At 33.5% G+C, this 20571-nt stretch overlaps 1 protein-coding gene across 1 annotated transcript; it reads left to right on the forward strand.

Annotated features, from left to right (window-relative positions):
- Positions 1–2028: 2028 nt before the first annotated feature.
- LOC123717546 (integrin alpha-5-like) lies at positions 2029–19868 on the forward strand. Its single transcript, XM_045673597.1, has 25 exons — positions 2029–2116; positions 2623–2770; positions 2921–3024; positions 3634–3704; positions 4224–4254; positions 4506–4601; positions 5343–5420; positions 5766–5852; positions 5980–6065; positions 6564–6776; positions 7259–7358; positions 8084–8254; positions 8753–8850; positions 9622–9703; positions 11388–11527; positions 12283–12482; positions 13684–13888; positions 14074–14243; positions 14976–15054; positions 16544–16639; positions 17014–17149; positions 17996–18074; positions 18494–18605; positions 19115–19180; positions 19267–19868. The coding sequence occupies exons 1-25, from the start codon at positions 2110–2112 to the stop codon at positions 19330–19332; spliced, it is 2721 nt and encodes a 906-aa protein (XP_045529553.1). The 5' UTR covers positions 2029–2109; the 3' UTR covers positions 19333–19868.
- Positions 19869–20571: the final 703 nt, after the last annotated feature.

A 20571-nucleotide genomic window follows, 5' to 3' on the forward strand; every position in this document is an offset into this window, starting at 1 on the left:
CTAGTTTTTCAAAAGCTGCGGTTGATGTAACAAAATTATCAAGAAAACTATTTAAACCGTCTGTAGAAGACGTTGTTAATATTTTAAAATTAAAAATATTATCCAAATAATAAAAGCCAAGAGACCGTATGTCTTGTCTTATTTGTCAATTAATGAAGAATAAATTAAATCAGAATTAAGTGCCCACATAGATTTTCGGAATTTGAAATTTTCCTATTGTTGTGCACTAAATGGTTATAGGCTTCGTAGAATGAAGTCCAATTATTTGGGTCGCCATTAAATTGTGGTAATTTAATTGGAGGCAATTTTAACATTGGGTGATCTATCTTGACATACGAAGCGAAGTCTACAGTAACTGTCCTTCCATCTTCTAGCACTACTGACACTACCGTAGCAATATATCCAGCTTTCATCACCTGTGACGATGTCAAATACAGCATTTGAGTCATTGCTGTTGAACTTATCTAACATTTGGCGACACCAGTCCATGCGAAGGTGTTTCTGCTCGTCGGTTAAAGTATGGGAAATTCATCTGATACAAAGCTTCCTGACGTCTAAATGTTCGTGTAATATTTTTTTTAAACTTGACTCATACCAATGCCTAGGCTTGCCCGTATTTGCTGATCTTATCTTCCTCTTTCATGCGTCGCACAGTACTGTTATCTTTAGCAGTCGCTGTTAAATGTTTCTAACTGGCCAGTTCTAAACATTTTCAGTGTTACCCACGTAATGTAAAAGAAATGGTCCATCCCACAAGGAGTATTAGGTACTACTAGTCCGAATACTCATGACCAGTATAACATGGGAGAAAAGCGCTGCGTTAAAAACAAACTCAAAGTTGACTTAATTGATATAGTAAACAAATACACTTATGAACGTCAGAAAAGAAGTTTAATTAATTTTTACATTTACTACCAGTTCGCAAGTCAAGGGCGTAGAGCAAGCAAGAATAACTGGCAAGAAACTTTCCGCCACTCTTTTAATCGCAAAGTTTTGAGTCTTACAAATTGTTTGAACTGGAGCAAATCAATCCCAAGGATTAGGATCATTTAAATATTCGTCAAATTTATAAAAGCTTTATTGATTAATTTACGTTTAACGATAGCTTTGAATTTATTTAGTGATAATTCTTTAATTTCCCTGGGGAGTTTGTTGTAAAAACGAATACAATTTCCATATAAAGAGTGGTTTATCTTCTGGAGCCTGGTTGGTCGTACTCTTAAATTGGTTCTGTTTCGTTGATGAAACCATCTGATCATTGTGCCCATTATTAGGAATACTCGGATCATTTGAAAAAGTAATCGATGTACCGCAATTAAATTTGAATATTTATTAAATAAGTCTTTTAAATACCTGAGAAATTAGGTAATTCTCTAAAACAAACTTATCTTGAAATTTAGACATCTTCAAAACTTACTTGAACTTGAACATATTGAAGATCGTTTCAAAAAATAGCAGTCGAGTCTACAATTTATACATTTCGGCAAAAAATTAAGAATCTTCTCACGATATTTATTTATTAGTAATCTTACAGCTAACATCCATATTATAAAACAAAGCCAAAACAGATTACATTGACAAACATATATATGAAACACAAAACAAGAAAGTACATAAATAGACGAAAAAACGGAAGAAAACTAACATGAAACAAACGACACTTAATACTTAAGATTTAAAACAAAACTAGATTGTTACTGCTAAACAAATTCAAAGTCCCGCCTCTTTAAATATTTCCTCATATCCTCTTTGGTGAGGTGGAAAATATCAATATCCTCGTCCAGTAGTGGAGGTCAACAGTCTGAAACGAACGAACGAGTATGGATATAGCCGTTTACGAACCGAGCGTCCTAAATAGCTACGTGCTATCTCAGTCTTATTAAAAAAACGGGAACATAAAGAACTCAATATTAGCTAAAACTCTCTATACCTGTAACCTAGAAGCCTAGAAGATATATTATATATATTTTATTATTACAGTTACTACGTAATATCTATAAATAGTTAAGGATAAATGTAATTTTGTTTATTCTAAGCGTCAAATAAATATTCATTTCTTACGGTTTGTAATTTTAGTCTGATATTATTATTGAAGTAACTAACAGGGTCATGAAATGTAAGTGATCTTTTGAAATTATTTATAATAGCTTTAATTAGGTTCATGTTGTCACCGATTATTTATTATATATGTGTTAAAATATTGATGTGTTTTACAACACTCTGCCAAGTTACCATAACCTTGTTTATCATGCGCTGAATGAGGTTTAAGTTTTCATTTAGTTTAGGTTATTATTGTTATTTTGTCTTTTTAGTTTTTTTTATTATTAATTTTCAGTTTGTCTAAATTTTCTCCTTTCATAAATTAGTTATGTTCTAATAGAATTGATGTGTATGTGTGTGAAATTTGTGATTTCATATCTTCTTGTATTTTTTTTGGCATACACATTGTTTTAGAACGTATAAATAAATAAATAAATATGTATTTGAGATTAATTATTTAACCTCATAGTGGTATTTATTTATTAGCATTTTACGGATCTTAAAAATCTCCATATTATAAATCCTTCGGGTTTTTGTAAGTGTTGATGTAATCGTAATAATCATATTATCTGATCTCTCCAGCCTTTATAGTGCTGTTGGTGACGATATGTATGCCTGCTCTTGGATATTACCATGAGCCCAGTATGACAGTTATTTCCACTGAAACCCTTGGATTGAGAAAGCAAGCTTTGTTTGGATATAGTACAACCTACCAGGATCAACACAGACGGTACGTAAAATGTCTTAAAGTTGCTTGCATTATTAATTATCACATGTATTATAACATAAATTATTAAGAAATATATTGAAAATACAAATATCGCTTTTGTTCATAGCTATGAAATAGTAGAAAAGCTTTTACATGAGTGGTTCGTTTCAGGTTAATTGTCGGCGCACCAAGGGCGAACAATGTAGGAAAAGTATTTTATATTGACATTGATTCTGGGAATATTAAGGAGATACAGTTTATCGATACGCCACAATGTTAGTATTTCCTTAAGCTCATTTTGGTTATAACATCTTAAAACAATGTTTGATGAATCAAATACTTTACGAAGATTTTTATTATATCTTGGAGTGTAGTGGAAATACATTCCATAAATACGTTTAAATATTAATGGCATTGTTTTATGAACAATTTCGCAGCTCATCAAAACAAGTGACAGTTTCCACTGCATTACACTACTTAATTAAAAATGAGTGCGTGTACTACTACACACGTAAGAAGTGAAACTTCTTTATGACCTTATTTTTCGAAAAATGAATGAAGTATGAATATAAATAATACAATTATTTCATTTTACCTTATTACTACTAAGATTATTAAAGAATTTCATTGATTGTAATATAATCATTACTATCATTGTTATCGTTATTATATATTTGTGTTATTAATGGCTTCGAATCTCTTCGATTCAACCGTGGTTTGAACAAGAAAAAGATGGCGCGTAACCGAAAAATTTGACGCTAAATTTGTTTCCAACGCTGATAAAGAAGTTTCACTTCAAAAATGTTTATTTGAATTATGTATTTTTGTTTAAACATCTAATTTGTTTTATAATACAGATTAACTCATTAACTTAATGTTCACAGATGACAGCCAAAACTTAACGCAAGATTATTGGCTTGGAGCCACAGTCAGCTCCACTAATTCCTATTTTATAGTAAGTGCATATGTCATATTGCTAAATTCATAGTTTTGTCAGTTATCAATAGCAAGGGAACCGAAATTGTAGCATCTAAAATAATGTTCTTCAGGCCGACTCAACCACGGCGGCTTATTTCTATTTCGATTTGTTTTAGTACAAGATATGTCCGCAGTAACACTCTATTTCATAAGTATTCATATTCGACGCACATTGGTGTGAAATCATCGCCAAGTTTTAAAAAAAGAGCTTTAACTCTCTGATAACAATTGCGTTTTAACTTAGATCCTATCTATAAAGATATTGTAACAATACTTATGGAATTTATCAAGCAATAGTGTACGAAGCCTAATTTATTAAACGCTCGCGAACTTTTTGGCAGTGTGATTATTTATTAAATATACAATGTACTCCACATGTGGTGGGTGGTATAAATGAGTGTTGATACTAAACAGTTTCAAAAAAGGAAATACTAACCGTATTTCCTTTAGCTACATCAAAAACTTTGCAAAGGGATTTACAATATTTATGTTTCAGACATGTGCCCCAAGAAGCCTATATGACATATGTGAGTATTTGTTTTTGTTGTGTTTCCTGTAGCTAATGATGATAGTGATGCCATGTGATGAACGCTAGTTACTGTGATTCGCTGATTTTTATTTTTTATAAAAGATTAAATAGATTGAACTCAGTTAAAAAATATCTGCGTTATAGCCATGGATTTCATGGCAAATGAAAAATGGCATTTTAAAATGAAATTGATCTAAATATAATTGAATTCTCAATTTATTGTATATGAAAGTCTTATTTTTTTTTCAGATAAAATATATAAAACATCAGAATGTTATTTAGGAAAAACGCCAAATGAGGTTTATTTGTTGCCGACACTTGACCAAGGAATATTGGGAACATTTAGTAAGCGCTTCTAATAATTAGATAACTATACAAACAATTTCAATCTACTCCATAAATAGTAAAAACTACATAGATTTTGATAACATTGATATGGAAATCCCTGACCTCAATTCGTGAACGGATCATACATCGTTCTCCGTTTTCCGGATTTATTATCCGTTTCAATTCAATCGTTATTATTTAGACAAGTTAGTGTTGTTTGGTTTTTGAGTGTAAGCCTTCATCCTTACACGCATGATTTTTAAATGACTGCGTGATAATACAAGACCTTTATATTCGACGAGCTCAGAAGTTGGCGGGGTTGATTGGGGGAAAATGCTCAAGGTAGAGATAGATGGAGCCAATTATAGGAGGCCTATACTGTGTAAAAAGTTTTTGGGAAAATACTTCTGTATAAAATTTTAAGTTTGTGTATCTTTTGTAAAGATGTAAGAATATTTTAAGGAATAAATGAGGCTGAATTATTGTATCTGTATAATGTAAACTTACAAGTAATTTTTATTTATTTAAATTTATAATATATTAGTTTCGTCTATGGGATATATTTTTATTTTGTTCAACAAACCATATTTTCACTATCAAGGCTAAGCGCTAAATATGAAGAATATCACTTATGTCGAATGTGTCCAATATGTTTGTACCTACGAACGTGTTCATATGCTGGGCCTATGTATTCTTTTTATACATTTGATTAGCCGAATACCTGCCATGTCCTGATTATAAAACCTGCTTTAATTACAGACGCAGACATTACCACATTCGGATGGAGCATTGAGTCAAACTCGAAGATATTAATGGGCAGTCCTGGGAGTCAAGATGGTAAACAAAACTATACATTTCTTTGTGAAGCCAAGTGCCAGTTAAATTATAATAAATAAAAAGTTAATCAGAGGCGCTACAACGTTTTTAGGTCGGGACCTTTCTGTATCTATTTCATGATTAATTGTCAATCTAATAGGCAACTAGGCTGATCAGACTTTCCCACTATTAAGTAATTTTCTATTTCCTTTGGAAGTTGCTTATAATCTCTAATAAAAGAACTTAGGAGTTTATTTTAATGCATTGAAATATGACTGACTCTCAGAAATAAAAATGACAATCTCGGATCTCATAGTCATCTTCATGATAGTTGTTACCGTCTCCTCAGAGCAAATTTGTTTTTAGGTGGCGCCGTATTATGGAACCCACACAGTTTTGATACACTAATATATCCAGAATTCATCCATAATAAGCAAAAATATCCAGGTTTCGGTAAGTACTTTATACATATTTGAAGTAACGCATAAGCTGCTGCTTGCACAATATACAAAAAAAATATTTCGTTAAAAATGTATTCTAATTTTAAAGATTAAATATTTTTTTATAAATTTAATTTCAGGTTATAGTGTAATAACTGGCAATTTCCTGTCCGACAACGTTTCCTATGTCATCAGCACTACGTTTGGCGATTATGGACAGGGAAAAGTATATCATTAATCTCATATTTAATCCTTATATATTATAAAACATTAGTCTGTTACGCTCTGACTTAACCGATATTTTTTATGAAATTTGGTACAAGGTATACGTTTTTTATTCGTTATTTACGCACGACTAATTTATAAGGTGAAGGCGGTATATCGCGAATATGTACTAGTTCGATAATATTTCTAAAAGAGATTTTGAACAGGTAGTAACCTCCTTAACCGGGGGTAAAATCTTATCAATTTTAAGTTCAAAATTTTGTTCTACATGTAAGAGATAAGAGGTTATATTTTACAAAAGCTTTTTTAAATAAGCTGTTCTGATAATGATTTTAATATTAGATGGTTGCGTTTAATAATTAAGTATCAGGGCTACGATTACTGTAAGTTAGAAAGGTAAGTTTCATAATTCTTTTTCAGTAAAAATTCAGACGTGTTTGTCTATTTCAAAGTTTAGTCTCTTCTCGTTTTCTTTTATACTCTTAAAAATCCATTACAGATACTTTTCTACGGTAGAAGACAATATCTTGGATATGCGTTACAACATGAACTGTCTGATGGCGAGGTTGGGTCAAAGTACGGCGCTGTGATGACTGCGGCAAATCTGGGCGGCTCCCGCCCAAGCCTCCTTGTGGGCGCACCTACGTTTAATGAAGGCTCCGGTTTTGATATAGGCGCGGTGTACTTGTATTTACAGAATTATGATACCAACGTTAGTAACATAATTAAAATAGATAACTTAAATATATATTGTATAATGTATATGTCCATGCCATTTACATTGATGTACCCTTTTCTACTGGATTGTATGGCTTTTACAATTTATATCGATTAGTAGTTCAAAATGTTTATAATTAATAATATCAGTAGAATCCAAACAGTTTATTGGTATTCACACGATTTACACACTACTACATATTTGGTGTGCCATATAATTCACGAATCCCAATTAAAATAATTTGATTAACATTCACTTTGTTATACTAGCTGACCGGTTACGTTGATTTGGTACATAAAGATTGTTGCAGCAGAAATATCGCTATTATTAAAGAAAAATTAAACCATTTCTCCGATATTTAACATTTATGAAAATAGTTCACAATCTATTCTCAGACCTAGCGAATACAAGTAAAATCATAATAAACGATCAAGCCGTTTCGAAAATGTATTATATGTGTAGATGTGATTCCGCAGATATTATCGCTAAAAAGAAGAGTGACGGGAACAGAAAATGGTGGATATTTCGGCGCTGCAATAATTAGTGTTGGTGACATGGATGGCGACGGTCTGGACGGTAAGGAGAGTATATTATCTATATATATATATATATATATATATATATATATATAGATAGATATTATATAACACTTTATATTTCCTTTGATTATTATATTATTTTACATTAGTACTAGGTTTAACTAAAACTTCTATAGGCGTGACTCTCATCTTTGAGGTCTTAGGTAGGATCCCCGGCTGTGCAACAATAGACTATCTATGTGCGCATTATAATATTCGCTCGAATGGTGAAGGAAAATATCGTGAGGGGTCCGGCTTAAAATTTTATTAGTAGTGCTCACCTCGATCTGGAACGTGGATAGAATTATCACTTTAAGTAAATTTTATTAAATTTGTCACCGTCATTCTTTAGGTAATATGAAAGATATAGTTTGATACAAAACTGCCTTCTTAAATATCTAAAACAGCGTCCAGATGTAAGTGCTCGATATGTTCGTGGTCTACGTCAATTGATTTTTAAAGTTGCATCCTTCTTCTTGTGAAATTTTATTATTAAAATTATATTATTATAAAAATGTACGCTAAATATGTTAAAACATCTTAATCACATTACATATAGAAAATACGCAATTCACACACATTAAGCCTGTAGGGTATATATCAAGATCAAAAGTAATGATCTAAGCACAAGTTGCTTTAGTTCAGTGAGGATGTTAAAACTTATATGTATCAAACTTTAAATAAATCGAATTAAAAATGATTATTACATTATTTATTTTTCAGAAGTGGCTATAAGTGCTCCTTATGAAAGCGACAAGGGTGTAGTGTACTTGTACTCAGGCGCAGGTTTGATAGCGGGTCGAAAATGGTTTCAGCGAATACAACCGGCTGGTTTTAATACTTTTGGCTGGAGTCTCACGGCGATGGACAACCTTTCAGATAATGGGTGTAAAGGTATATCTTATGTAAATATAAGTATGTATTTATAATTATTAGCGTATTATTATTATATATTTAAATATACAAAAAACAAATAAAAAAAATAGTTGCCATTACGCGTCACCAATGCGTCAAATATCTACATTTACATACATAAAAAACAATACATACACATATAGAAAAAAACCAACTAGTCTAACTAACTAAGTATCTATAGGAACTGACATAAATCACACATTATTCTAGAACATAGAACCTTTGACAAAACTAGAATACAGATTACAAATGCCTCATAATTTTTTTTATTCGAGATCGTCCCTTAATTATTTGGACAGGTGAATCAAGGAATTATTTAAATTTTATAGGTTAACTCGAAGTTAGAATTAAAAAAGCTACTCGAATATTTCTTAAAAAAATATTTTTGTTAAATATCATGAAGAACATAAATGACTAATTCATAAACCATTATGATATACCAATTTTAAGATTAATAAAAGGATGTTATTAATTTAGGACTAGCCATTGGTGCACCTGAGAGTAATAAAGTGGCAATACTTCGGGGCATACCAGCTATTACTGTTACGTTGTTCGCGACTTTTCCCAATCTACAGGTATGTAATAATAATCTAGTGGCGCTAGAACCACTATATCATAGTCATTTCTATTGTTTTTGTGACGGCGACTTTCAGAGGGAGGCTTAAGTACAGTAAAACGAAATTTTGAAAACCCTCCCTGCGCTTTTACGGAATATACAATAGGACCTTTATAGTAAAAAATAAAGAATATCTCTTTCGGCTGTAGTTAGATCGGTGGGATCACGTTTTGTTGCACAGATACCGGCAAACTTCTTGAGCATTAAACAAGGGAGTGGGGGAAAGTTGGCGCATCGTACACAGCGCGGGACACAAACGTCAACTGATTTAGCAATCACGCGATGGACGCGTCACTCTCCCGCCGCCCGCCGTCCCAGTGATACCCAAAAATCGCTTCTGCGCAGACAAGGACATTTGTTCAAGATGTTTGCCGGTATCTGTACTGTACCCTGTGAATTCTGTTATACTTTCTTATTACATAATAACTTTATTTATACGTTACTATGGTCTCAATGAAAATCAGTTCTGTGGTCTTGTGACCTCCTGACTTGTACTGAGCGAGGGTATTTATATTTAGTTTATTCTACTTTATAAATTTTTGTATGCGTGTTCATTTCTTTAAAATGGGTCTCAAGGTCTGTTCCTTTAATATTTTTATAAAGACATGTCAGTGTTTCTTTCGCTTATAGAAAGAAAAATCAATTGGTGCACAGCCGGGATTTGAATATCACGCTTAGGTCAATGTATATATGTGTGCAAAAGATAATCTTCTTAATTATATCCTTATAGAAACGTCAAAACAAGACAGCGTTTGAATTTAGCTCTGGATTGGAAATTCAGTATCCAACAAGCTTGAAGAATTGTGAAGCTAGTAAGTATAACAACTTTTCTTTATTTAATAAGAGGCAAACGGGCAGGAGGCGGACCTGATGTTAAATGATACCGCCGCCCATGGACACGCATATTGCCAGAAGACTCGCAAGCGCGTTGCTGGCCTTTCAAGAATTGGTACGTTCTTTTCTTTAAGGACCCTAAGTCGAATACTTCAGCTGGTGCCGAATTTGCGCTTTACAGAATAGCAAGTGGTGGCCCGGAGTGAAGTACCGTCTCGCCTTGCTGACCACACCAAGCTTTTTGGAGGCTAATTTAACCTTCCCTTACAAATGACCGCGAAATGTCATTCAATATGTCAACGCCCAGTATTCCGAAGCTAGTTGAGGCTTTAAGGAGAGTGTCTTCAGAGAGAGGAGAAGCGACAAAGGGAGTTTTTTAGCGGAAAACGCGCAAACTTGTTTCTTCTTGGGGTTAAATTGCACAACTAGTGCGTCGTTTTAAATAAGCTACTACTAATATATAAGACGTAATTCATTTGTATATAAAAGTAAACAAATTCAGGTATCTGCTGAATTTAGGACCATACAGGTGGAATTTTATTACACCACCCCATTCACTCCAAACAATGGAACTAGCGAAACGCGAAACAAACATTCTTTCATTTTCAAATAAAACTTAACTGCATTCGAACATTTTAGAAATAACCAGTGTCCCAAACGGAAATAAAACCGGCTGAAATCTAAAAAATCTGGAAAACTTAATGTTTAGATATTCACGAAATTCAAATGTATTTTAATATAAAAATAACTTGACTTAGTAGACGCCGTTTAATTAGATACACGAAGATAATGCAAATTAAAAATAAGTAATAAAGTATTTGAAATTTATTTATTTATAGAATGAGGTCAAACACATGTCCATCTGATGGACACTCAATGCCAGAGCTCGCGAGTGCGTTTCCGGCCTTAAAACTTAATTAAATTTAGTAACCACGCTAATTTATTACACTATTTAATCATAGACCAAAATTTGAGACATTATAATGCATTCGCGTTTATATCCGATTAAGAAGTTTGAATGTTGTGAATTTAGTTCGTTTGTTTATTTGAATATAAACACAAATATTCACTTACATTCTTGCAATGGGTTACTTCAACAAATTACGGGCTTGTCTGTAACCATGGTTAGAATAATAATAAAGTTTATTTTCTACTTCGCAATATTCATTCCAGTTCAGTTCCATCTCTGTGAGAGGCGGGTGCCTATGAAATTATTGAAATCCTGTGGTAACAGGTCACTAGCTTTCCATCACGACCAGAAAATATACAAAGAACTGACTACATATATTTATTTATTTGGAAACAAAACAGATACATCTATACAAAAAAAGTTAAAAATAAGACATAAAATAAACACATTGGATGTATCCACAAAAAGTTTCGCTAATAAAAAATCTGATACAGAGCAAAGCAAAACAAAACAAAACATGACGGCACAAAATTTCTTAATCCGGACAACGACAAACATACCTGTAGTTATAATAAAGAAGAAAGATACAAGGATTAGGACATTAACAGTTGTTTTAATTTATTTTTAGATGAAGCAGTAGAGGAGTGCGAATAAGGGTCGATTATAACTAAACAAACAAAATATAACTAAAGCATGAGTGATATGTGTAAGGGTGTAAGAATAAACGATTATGCTGTTTTCTTTATTTACAGATATATCAGTAACAATAGAACTGATTCATCCTAGTGCAAAATTAGCAGATGCTAATTCGGATGGAAAGATAATTTTCTTTGAAGCATTGGAAACAAAACCAAGAGTCATTGTAAAGACTGTCAAAGTATCAACGCCAATTGTGAGTGATTTTCATTAACCCGTAATAATTGAAGAAATCGAAATGTGCCAGAAATAATAATATATTAATGACGTATAATAATAATATTAAAACCTCACAACGCATAAGAAATTTTATCATTTTTTAAACTGATTGGAACTGTACTCTATCCCAGATCACGTCGTGTACCAAAGGAATTTTCTATCTATATATGCAATAAATTGTAACTTGTTCGTACGATGAAGACAAACCTCGTGAGGAAAACATGTGTTAGTTTTCATTAATTCAATTATAGATCTTTGAAAATTTAAATGAATATTTTTGGAAATTCTTAGATATAAACATGACAATAACAAACACTAACAAAAGCGCACACGCAGAAATACACAAAAAAACAATCATGAATAAAGGGAATGAGAGATAATGATTCTTTTTTTTAAAGAACAAGGTTCGTTTTAAGTGTGTGTGCTGTGGTTGTAATTGGCCTTGGCTCAGCATTATGCTGAGGAGCAGACTGTTCCACAGCGCTGGCCATATTGCCAGAGATCGAAGCAGCTAGTTTGCTAGCTCATTCGCAAAAAATGAAAAATAATGTAATAATACTTATACTTAGTAGAAAAAAAGTAATAATAATAATTATATATAATTTTAATTGTTTACCTAATTACAGTTAAGTTAATTAATTTATTTTTTTACCTTACCTATAAATAATATGATCAATTTTCTCGCAATTTCTGTATAATTTATTTCTTACTTTAAAGTAGTAATGCTTTTAGGGAGGATATTACAACCAAGAGATTTCCTATAAAATATCAGCCAGCTTAGTTACGACGCCATCACAGCAGACGGAGTTCAGACCATCTCAAGTAATGCTGAGTGAGTCAAGTATTTTGACTCTCTTCGGCTCTGTGTCAGCGGTGGATTGTGAGGGGATTTGTAATCCGAACCTTAAAGCTAGCTTGGCAACTGTTATAGCGTAAGTAAACCAAGTTGTCTTAACTTAATTTATTAACTAGGTTTGGTGTTAACCATGGCGAATTCGATAAAAATTTGGATATATAGACTTTATACAGTTGTACTACTGTTCACGGCTCTTATGTTGACAAGAGTCAATAGATGAGCAGTAGGTTTTCTCGTTGAACTTCTTTGTAAATATTTTCTTATTTAAACATCTGTTTCGTAGCATGAACTGGCTATTAGATAGAAAAGTATCTCAGTCTTGAAAATAAACTTCTCATTTACAAACTGTAATAAAACCAATATGGTCCTATGGCTCTGGAGGTCAGCAAGCCGCTGTAATATCGAAATCCTGCGGCGGCTACAAAACAAAACACTGCAAAATATAAACTGTGCGCCGTGGTAAACCCGAAATGTTTCATTGTCTTGTCCCCCTCGCTTCGGGCCTCTCGGCTGAAAAGGGCGAAACTTGCTGCAGTCTAATAGTTTACGAATAATGGAGGGAAATATAAAATTATTAGATTTGCGTTACCGAATTGCCATCATTTCATAAAATCCAAGAGGCTGATTGCAGATAGATAAAAGAACATCTGTCTCTCTGTCTTCTTTCTGTATAATTTCTGGGCGACGTGATCAGCAAGGACACAGGACTATTAAGTGAAGGACGTTGAGTTTTTCACTTAATAGGTTTATCATGTTGGCAAACGGCCACGTGATCTTTTGCCCTCTGTGTTGCCCTTTGTGATCCAAGTTCTCATATAGCCGAAATAAGACATATTTTTGCTGACATTTTTGCGTCCGTATGCGGATATTGGGTTGGGTATGCGCTTCGCAGTCCACGGAGTTCTAAGGGTTCTACAATTGTAAGGTTGTAATAAGAAGACATACTCTTGGGCATCGTACATTCCAGCATCACAATTATTTTCATAGTACAGTATTCTTTCAGAAGCAGCATTGGCCTAGTGGCTTCAGCGTGCTACTCTCATCCCTGAGGTCGTAGGTTCGATCCCCGACTTTGCACTAATGGATGCTTTTTCTATGTGCGCATTTAATATTAGCTCGAACGGTGAAGGAAACCGGCTTGTCATAGACTTAAAAAGTCGACCTGTTCACCTATTTGCCAATTCGATTAACAAAATGATTATGAAACAGATACAGAAATCTGAGGCCCAGACCTAAAACGGTTCTAGCGCCATTGATTATTATTAATATTCTTTCAGTCGTCCATACATATCAGGTTCATCGGCCAATGAAACAATATCGATATCTGTGAGAAATGATGGCGAAACTGCGTACACGTCCTGTCTTGTTTTGCGCGTGGGTCCTGTATTAGTGTTAAAGACTCCTGAGGATTGTGTTCGGGAAATAGGTACGGAGGTCTTGACTTGCAAACCAAGGGCAAGTTTGGGACCTGCAGCGACTTGGGTAAGAGAGATAACCACAATAGTAATAAGCATGTTAACCTGTCCAAGATTCTCTTTGTACTAAGTGTCATTTCTTTTTTATGAAAAAGCGAAAAGTGTTTCAAATTCCCTATATCTCCAATGTGGCCTCCGTTTGACTCCTGTTAAAAAAAACAGATGTCGCGAGTATCGCTTATTATTTTTTAGAATACTGGTGACATAACTCTGGAAACTAGTACTTTGACAAACGCAGACAAATCGATTGTAATCGATTATGAAATCTATGACTATTGTGAAAAGCAATCTAATGGCACAAGGAAACATTATGAAGAAATTTTCATTGTTCAAACTGTTACCGATGGTGTAAGCATAGAAGGGTGAGGTTTATACATTGTACTAGATGACACTTATTATTAATTTTCTTTTTGGTGAATATATATTTAAGTAGAAAGACGTGAAAAATTAATGCAATATTCGATCCTAAAATGTATTGCAAGCTAGTAAGCCAATTCAACCATCGCATATAAACCTCAACATTATCAAATCGGTTTGGTTTTCTAAAGCCGGTACTCGGCGTCATACTCGTGATACTTGATGACTGTCTGGCTTTGAATTCGTGTATGCGATGTTAGTTATATCGACTATGTATTTGCGTGTTGTTTCCACGAGAATGTAAGTGCGTGCTCTTATTTCATATTTTTGTTGTTATTAGTAATTTACTATTAATCACTTTAATATGTCACGTGATGAAAATGATTTTAAAATTGAATTTGAATTAAGACGTCCGTCATCCGAGCGTTATTATAGGCATTATTTACCACCACCACTATGCGATACTAGCTACCCGCTGCAGTCCAACCCACCCAATTCGATTCGACGAGAGTCCTTCAAGAAGAGAGCGTACCAATATATAGAGCCGGCAACGATGCCGTTGCATTGAGTGTCCATGGTCGGTGGTATCACTTATATCAGGTGATCTTTTTAAAACAGGGACAGACCTTTGCCCCGTCTTCTAAAAAAGGGAAGCGATTTAAAATCGATTGCGATAATAGCAGATTAATCCAATGATTAATAGATAATATTTGAATATGATTGGTTACTTTATCCAGGACATCGAACTCTGAAGAAGTAGTTAACGTCACTTTACGAGACGTGGAAGCCGGGAAGCGTTTGGAACACGTTTACAAGGTATGTAAATATTTGTATTACAGTTACAAAATTGTAGTGCCGCCTTCAAAGCTCGAATAGTTATTGAAATATAATTGAATATAGCCTTGAGACATTTTTATTAATGTACATTTCCTAGTCGCGCGGTGTAGGTATATACCTAGGTAACACTGAAAATGTTTAGAAAATGAAAAACGGCTTAATGTAGCAAGTTGCCAATACTTTTATTGTTTTTCGAAGTAATTCGAAGTAATCGCATCACATCGAGTCGCAGTCGATGGAACCACTGATAAAGCATTTTCGTACGCTTTCACCGCATCTTCAGGGCTCGTAAAGCGAATACCTCGAATTTTAACTTTAGTTCTCGAGTATAAATGAAAGTCGCAGGGCGCCAGGTCAGGATTGTATGACGGATGACTTATTATCTCGACACCTGCAATAGTCAAATATTCACCTTCGATGCAAAGGTGAATATTCGTTTCTGATTCGTTTCTGATCGTCGGTTAAAGTATGGGGAATCCATCTGGTATAAAGGTTCCTGACGCCTAAATGTTCGTGTAATATTTTTTGAACTTGACTCATACCTGCTGCCTAGGCTTGCTCATATCTGCTGATAGGTCACTCTCTTATCTTCCTCTATCATGCGTCGTACAACACTGATGTTATCTTCAGTAGTCGCTGTTAAAGGACGTCCCTCACGCAGATCATCATTGAGATTGCTATTTACATGCTTAAACTCGTTAAACCAATTGTTAATAGTAACACGAGATGGGGTTTCAGTAAGAAATGCTAATCGCAGCCTACCGTAGCTTTGTTGTTGAGTAAGCCCACAACGAAAGTCATAATATAATTAACCGAAAATTTTCTCGCGTTAGGTTCATTTTCACGTGTAAAAAGAGTTTTAGATTTGCCGCCAATTCATAAAAACAAATGACAAATGAATGCAATATACTACATTAGGTTACCAAAGAGTTCTAAAATTGAAAATAATTTTTTTTTAAAGTAATGTTTCTTACTGGCCCGTTCTAAACATTATCAGTATTACCCACGTACTACCAATGAATCGTAAAAAACGAAAATATATATTGCATTATTATCTTTAATATAATCATTAATTAATTAATATTTAATTTTAATAATTTATAAGCCAGAATTCGAATTACCAATGCATGAACTTTCTAAATTTATTATTAACAACTTTTTGTTATGATAACTATGTAAATAGCGATAAACGATTAAACGATCCTATTGTTTGGAAAAAGTTAGACTTTCCCAGCTTGTTCTTGATCCTCTATATATATGATATTGTTGTAAATCTATAATATAGGCTTCCAAACCTGTGTGCAAGTTTCACAACGTATGTTTGTCCACAAATTTTACGCAGGTTATTGATAGCTGTTCGGAAGTCGGTTAAATTTGTCTACTTTATTTTTTCACACAATGCTATTGCGAAAAAGAAATGGATATTGATTATTTGTAACTTGTTATTTCTAGTACACTTTTTTTACAGATAAGTAACACGGGACCTACCCGCTGGATAGGCATTGGCTGTAAAGTGCAACTATCAAAAATAGAATACACGGGTATAATCGAAATATATGTCATGGTGAGATCTTTTTAGTTTATCATTATTAAGCTGGAGAAGCATTTATAAAGCTACATCGATCAGGTTAAAGTTCGATCCTTTTCACGTCGACCGCTTTTTAAGGCACTTCTTGCCACGAACCACTTCTTTGTGGGATCAGCAGCGGTATTTCCGAAACGACAAGACCTTAAAGTCCTTTAAATTAAGAGCTTACCATCCTTCAAAGCTCCCTCCCCCCGTAGCAGGTGTCTATAGACGGCGGTTAGCTCATTATATAGTGCCTCGTTTGCCTCCGGTCTCATAAAATTAGAAAGCATGCGGTATACCTATGTGTCTGTTTTTATGTTATATGTCACGAGGTATTAGATATAATAGAACAAGTTTTATGTTTCTAGGTAAAAACTGAAATGTCTTTATCAAACTGCAGTATTGATGAAGATATCACACATGCATCGTGCAGTATTCCCGAACTACGTATAAACGATGTAGTCAGTGTTTATGTCAGTATTTTTGCGCTACCCAAAAAATTAGGTAATTATTATATTAATTGCCATTTTAATACACGAAGCCGCTGTGATGCGCCTCTTAGTTATTTTATCTGACAAAATATCTTAGATGTATGTCATATGTTAGATGTATGTAATCTTGGTAAAAAAGCTTCGTAACAATCCCATATAATGGCTATATATTTATGAAAATATTATGCATAGATAAATAGTGATAAGTTTACTAGAATAGAACGTAAGCATAATGTTAATACTCAGAACAAACGTAAGCTGCAATTTCCGCGTACTAGACTATCTAAAGTTAGTAATTCTTTTTGGGAACAGGGACACATTTTTAACAAAATCCCAGAGGCTCTTTTATCTCTGCATTTTCATAATTTTTAAGGTTACTATAAAGTTAACGATTATCTATGTAAAAGAGCCTGGGACTAGTGCTAGACAGGCTACTTATAATTAATTTGCGATATTTGTTATAAAATAAGTGTTTTTTACCCTGGCTTTTTCTCTCTGCCTACACCCTCTGTCTCCTTTGCCGATGAGTAGGGTGTCTGCGATACAAATTTAATGACGTGAAATAAGTGATACCTGTATCTTATATTCCATAAAAAAACATTTTATTTTATTTATTTATATTCTATCGAATTGTCTGTGTATTTTAATTAGTAAATGTGTTGATACCTATTTTAAGTAATTTTAAGTTTACTAGTGTCACTTTAATTTAAAAAATCAAAGTATTTTCAGGACCCTTCTCGTATTGATTATTTTGTAATGTATCTGTTCAGATTCCTGCTTAAAATGATTAAAATTATTTTATATGTATATAATAAGGTTAGAGGTATTATAATAATGAATCAATATTCCCCATTTACAGATAATATTATACAAAAACAAGATATTAAATTAAATTCGAAGATAACATTAGCGCTTGGAAAAGAGAAGAAGTCTTTTAGGTAAGAAAAATCTAAGATTTTTCACTTTCTGCGTACCAATATCCAAAATGAATTGCCCTATTGTATCACCGGTTCTGGTTCCGATGAACGAGCGATACGAGCAACACGATCCACGAAAATGAACTATGATTGCATTTAAAAAAGGAATTCTGTAATTGTTCAGCTTACAATAATTTTGTTTGATATAAAAATTGTATTATATACGTGTATACGTCACTCGTAAGTAGATTTGACATGATCATGATGGCATCACCGCTCTTCTAACAAACACACCACAACACAAAAAAAGCGGCATACACCTGCGTTGGTACTCTGTTACGTAAGACGAACGACTGTAACAGAATACCAGCGCGGAGTTGCCTTTGAGATATTTTTTGTGTTAAGTAGACCAAATCTTAATTGTTATTTTTTATTTTCAGTATCACTAACACTCTCCGTTATAACTGCGACATCGTAGCAACGTGGATCATAGTTGTGGCTGTTTTAGTCGGTCTCCTCTTGATCGCAATTATAATATATGTACTTTATAAGGTAAGACGCTTATTAGAGCTAAATAAAATTAACTTAGTACGGCACCTGCATAACCTGTGTTCCGGGGTTTGTTTTTCAGCAAAACAAACTGTTAGGTTAGTTGGCTTTATAAAGGAAACATCTACTAAAATAAATAAATTCGTAATCGAGTTTTATAATATTAAACGTAAATTATTAATAACAATCATTACAATTCAGTTATTGCATTATTCTCTAAACATATAAATTATTTGATGTTTGCTTATCTCTTATAAAACTCGAGAATGTCTGGATCGATTTGGTTAATTGTGATCATATTTCAAATATTTGTGGAAAAAGGTACAGGTAAGGTGGGACACTTCTTAACTTATTTATAAGTGAAAAAAAAAATACTAAAACCGACAATTGAATTTTCCAATAAATTTTCCTATTTCTAGTAGGTAAATGTTGGTTGTCTTTATCGTTTGTAATTAAAAAATGATTACTTGGTTCTCATATATTTGTCTATTTAATGTATTCTTATTTTTCAGGGCGGTTTCCTAAAAAGAAAGAAGAAACAAGAAGCTGAGAGCTTCAGAAAAACCATAAAAGACTATGTAAGTTTGCTGATCTGTCCCATCTTCTGTATATATACTTATAAAATACCTAGGGAAAATTTTATGTTATAAAACACGTTTTACAGAGAAAATTGCCACCCCAGACATGCGGAGAGACTCAAGCTCCCATTGATGACCAAGACTGTTTATGAAAAATGCCAACAATGTCAATTATTTATTATAGAGTTACTATTAATCTAATATATATTTAAACACTGAGTGTGAATGATTGAAGAGCTACAATACTGTTTTGTCTCAATAGAACACACTTTTACCGTCAAGTATTAACCACTAGATGGCAGAGGGAATCCATTGCGTTCGGTCTGATCCTCATGTTTCAACTTTGACTTTTTATCTTCAAGTAACTGAACCAGAACCTCTCCAGAGTTCTGTATACCATTGGGATTTATAATACTTTAAGTTCAAAGTCAACACTTGGCGCCAGTATAATATAGGCAATAACATTCGAACCCATTCGTCTCTTTATGTCTTTCAATTGTTTTTAATAGAACGGGACAAACGAGCAGGTGAGCATGTCATGTTAAATTAAGATATGGCCCATGGCCACTCAATGACAGATGGCTCGTGCGTGCGTTGATACAACGTGTGAATTATAACTAATGTTATATAATCCCATCCTCCCAAGTTTTTGTTTGTACATATTGAGGTATATAAATAAAAGAATATCGAATTATGCAATAGTTTTATTGTTAGAAAGGGGCCCCGACGATGGAGCAACCGGGCCCCGCTACGCTACCGCCTACACAGATAACTACAAACCCTCACTTATCATTTCCATTCGCATCATTTACATCAAATCTACGTTTACAAAAGCACATGAGTACCCGAAATCTAATTTATACATTTACTAAACATCTGGGTTTCGAAAACGCACAGCCTTAAGAAAAATCGAATTTGTCTAGAATTTCTTTAACATTTAGATATAGAGTTTTTTTTTTGTTAATCCACATACATAATCCAAACAAATTCGATGACGCTGGCTGCGAACACATGTCCCATTAAGTCAATCAAACAGCGAATTGATAACCTTCCTTTTTTTGGAGTCGGTTAAAACAATAGTACAAGTGAGACCATGCTATTATCCGTGTCGTCCGGTAAAATGCTAAAAAAAATACAATAGTTTTGGCAGTTCGCAACAATGGTAAAATGCAACTAAATCGACAGTAGTACAAATATATTTACAATCGACCTGTCATTAACTAAATCACAAAAAAGAATTACTATCTCATGTTATAGGTGAACGTTACTTTACTATTTTCGCTCTATCCTATGCTAGGACACTCTTTATAAAGGGTTCTTGCGGTAAGCTGTTAATCGAGACATCGGCCAAAGTAACGCAAAATCGTTTGAGTAGCGAACTTATGTTTCTT

This window comes from Pieris brassicae, chromosome 2 (genome assembly GCF_905147105.1).
Source record: "Pieris brassicae chromosome 2, ilPieBrab1.1, whole genome shotgun sequence".
Lineage (NCBI taxonomy): Eukaryota > Metazoa > Arthropoda > Insecta > Lepidoptera > Pieridae > Pieris > Pieris brassicae.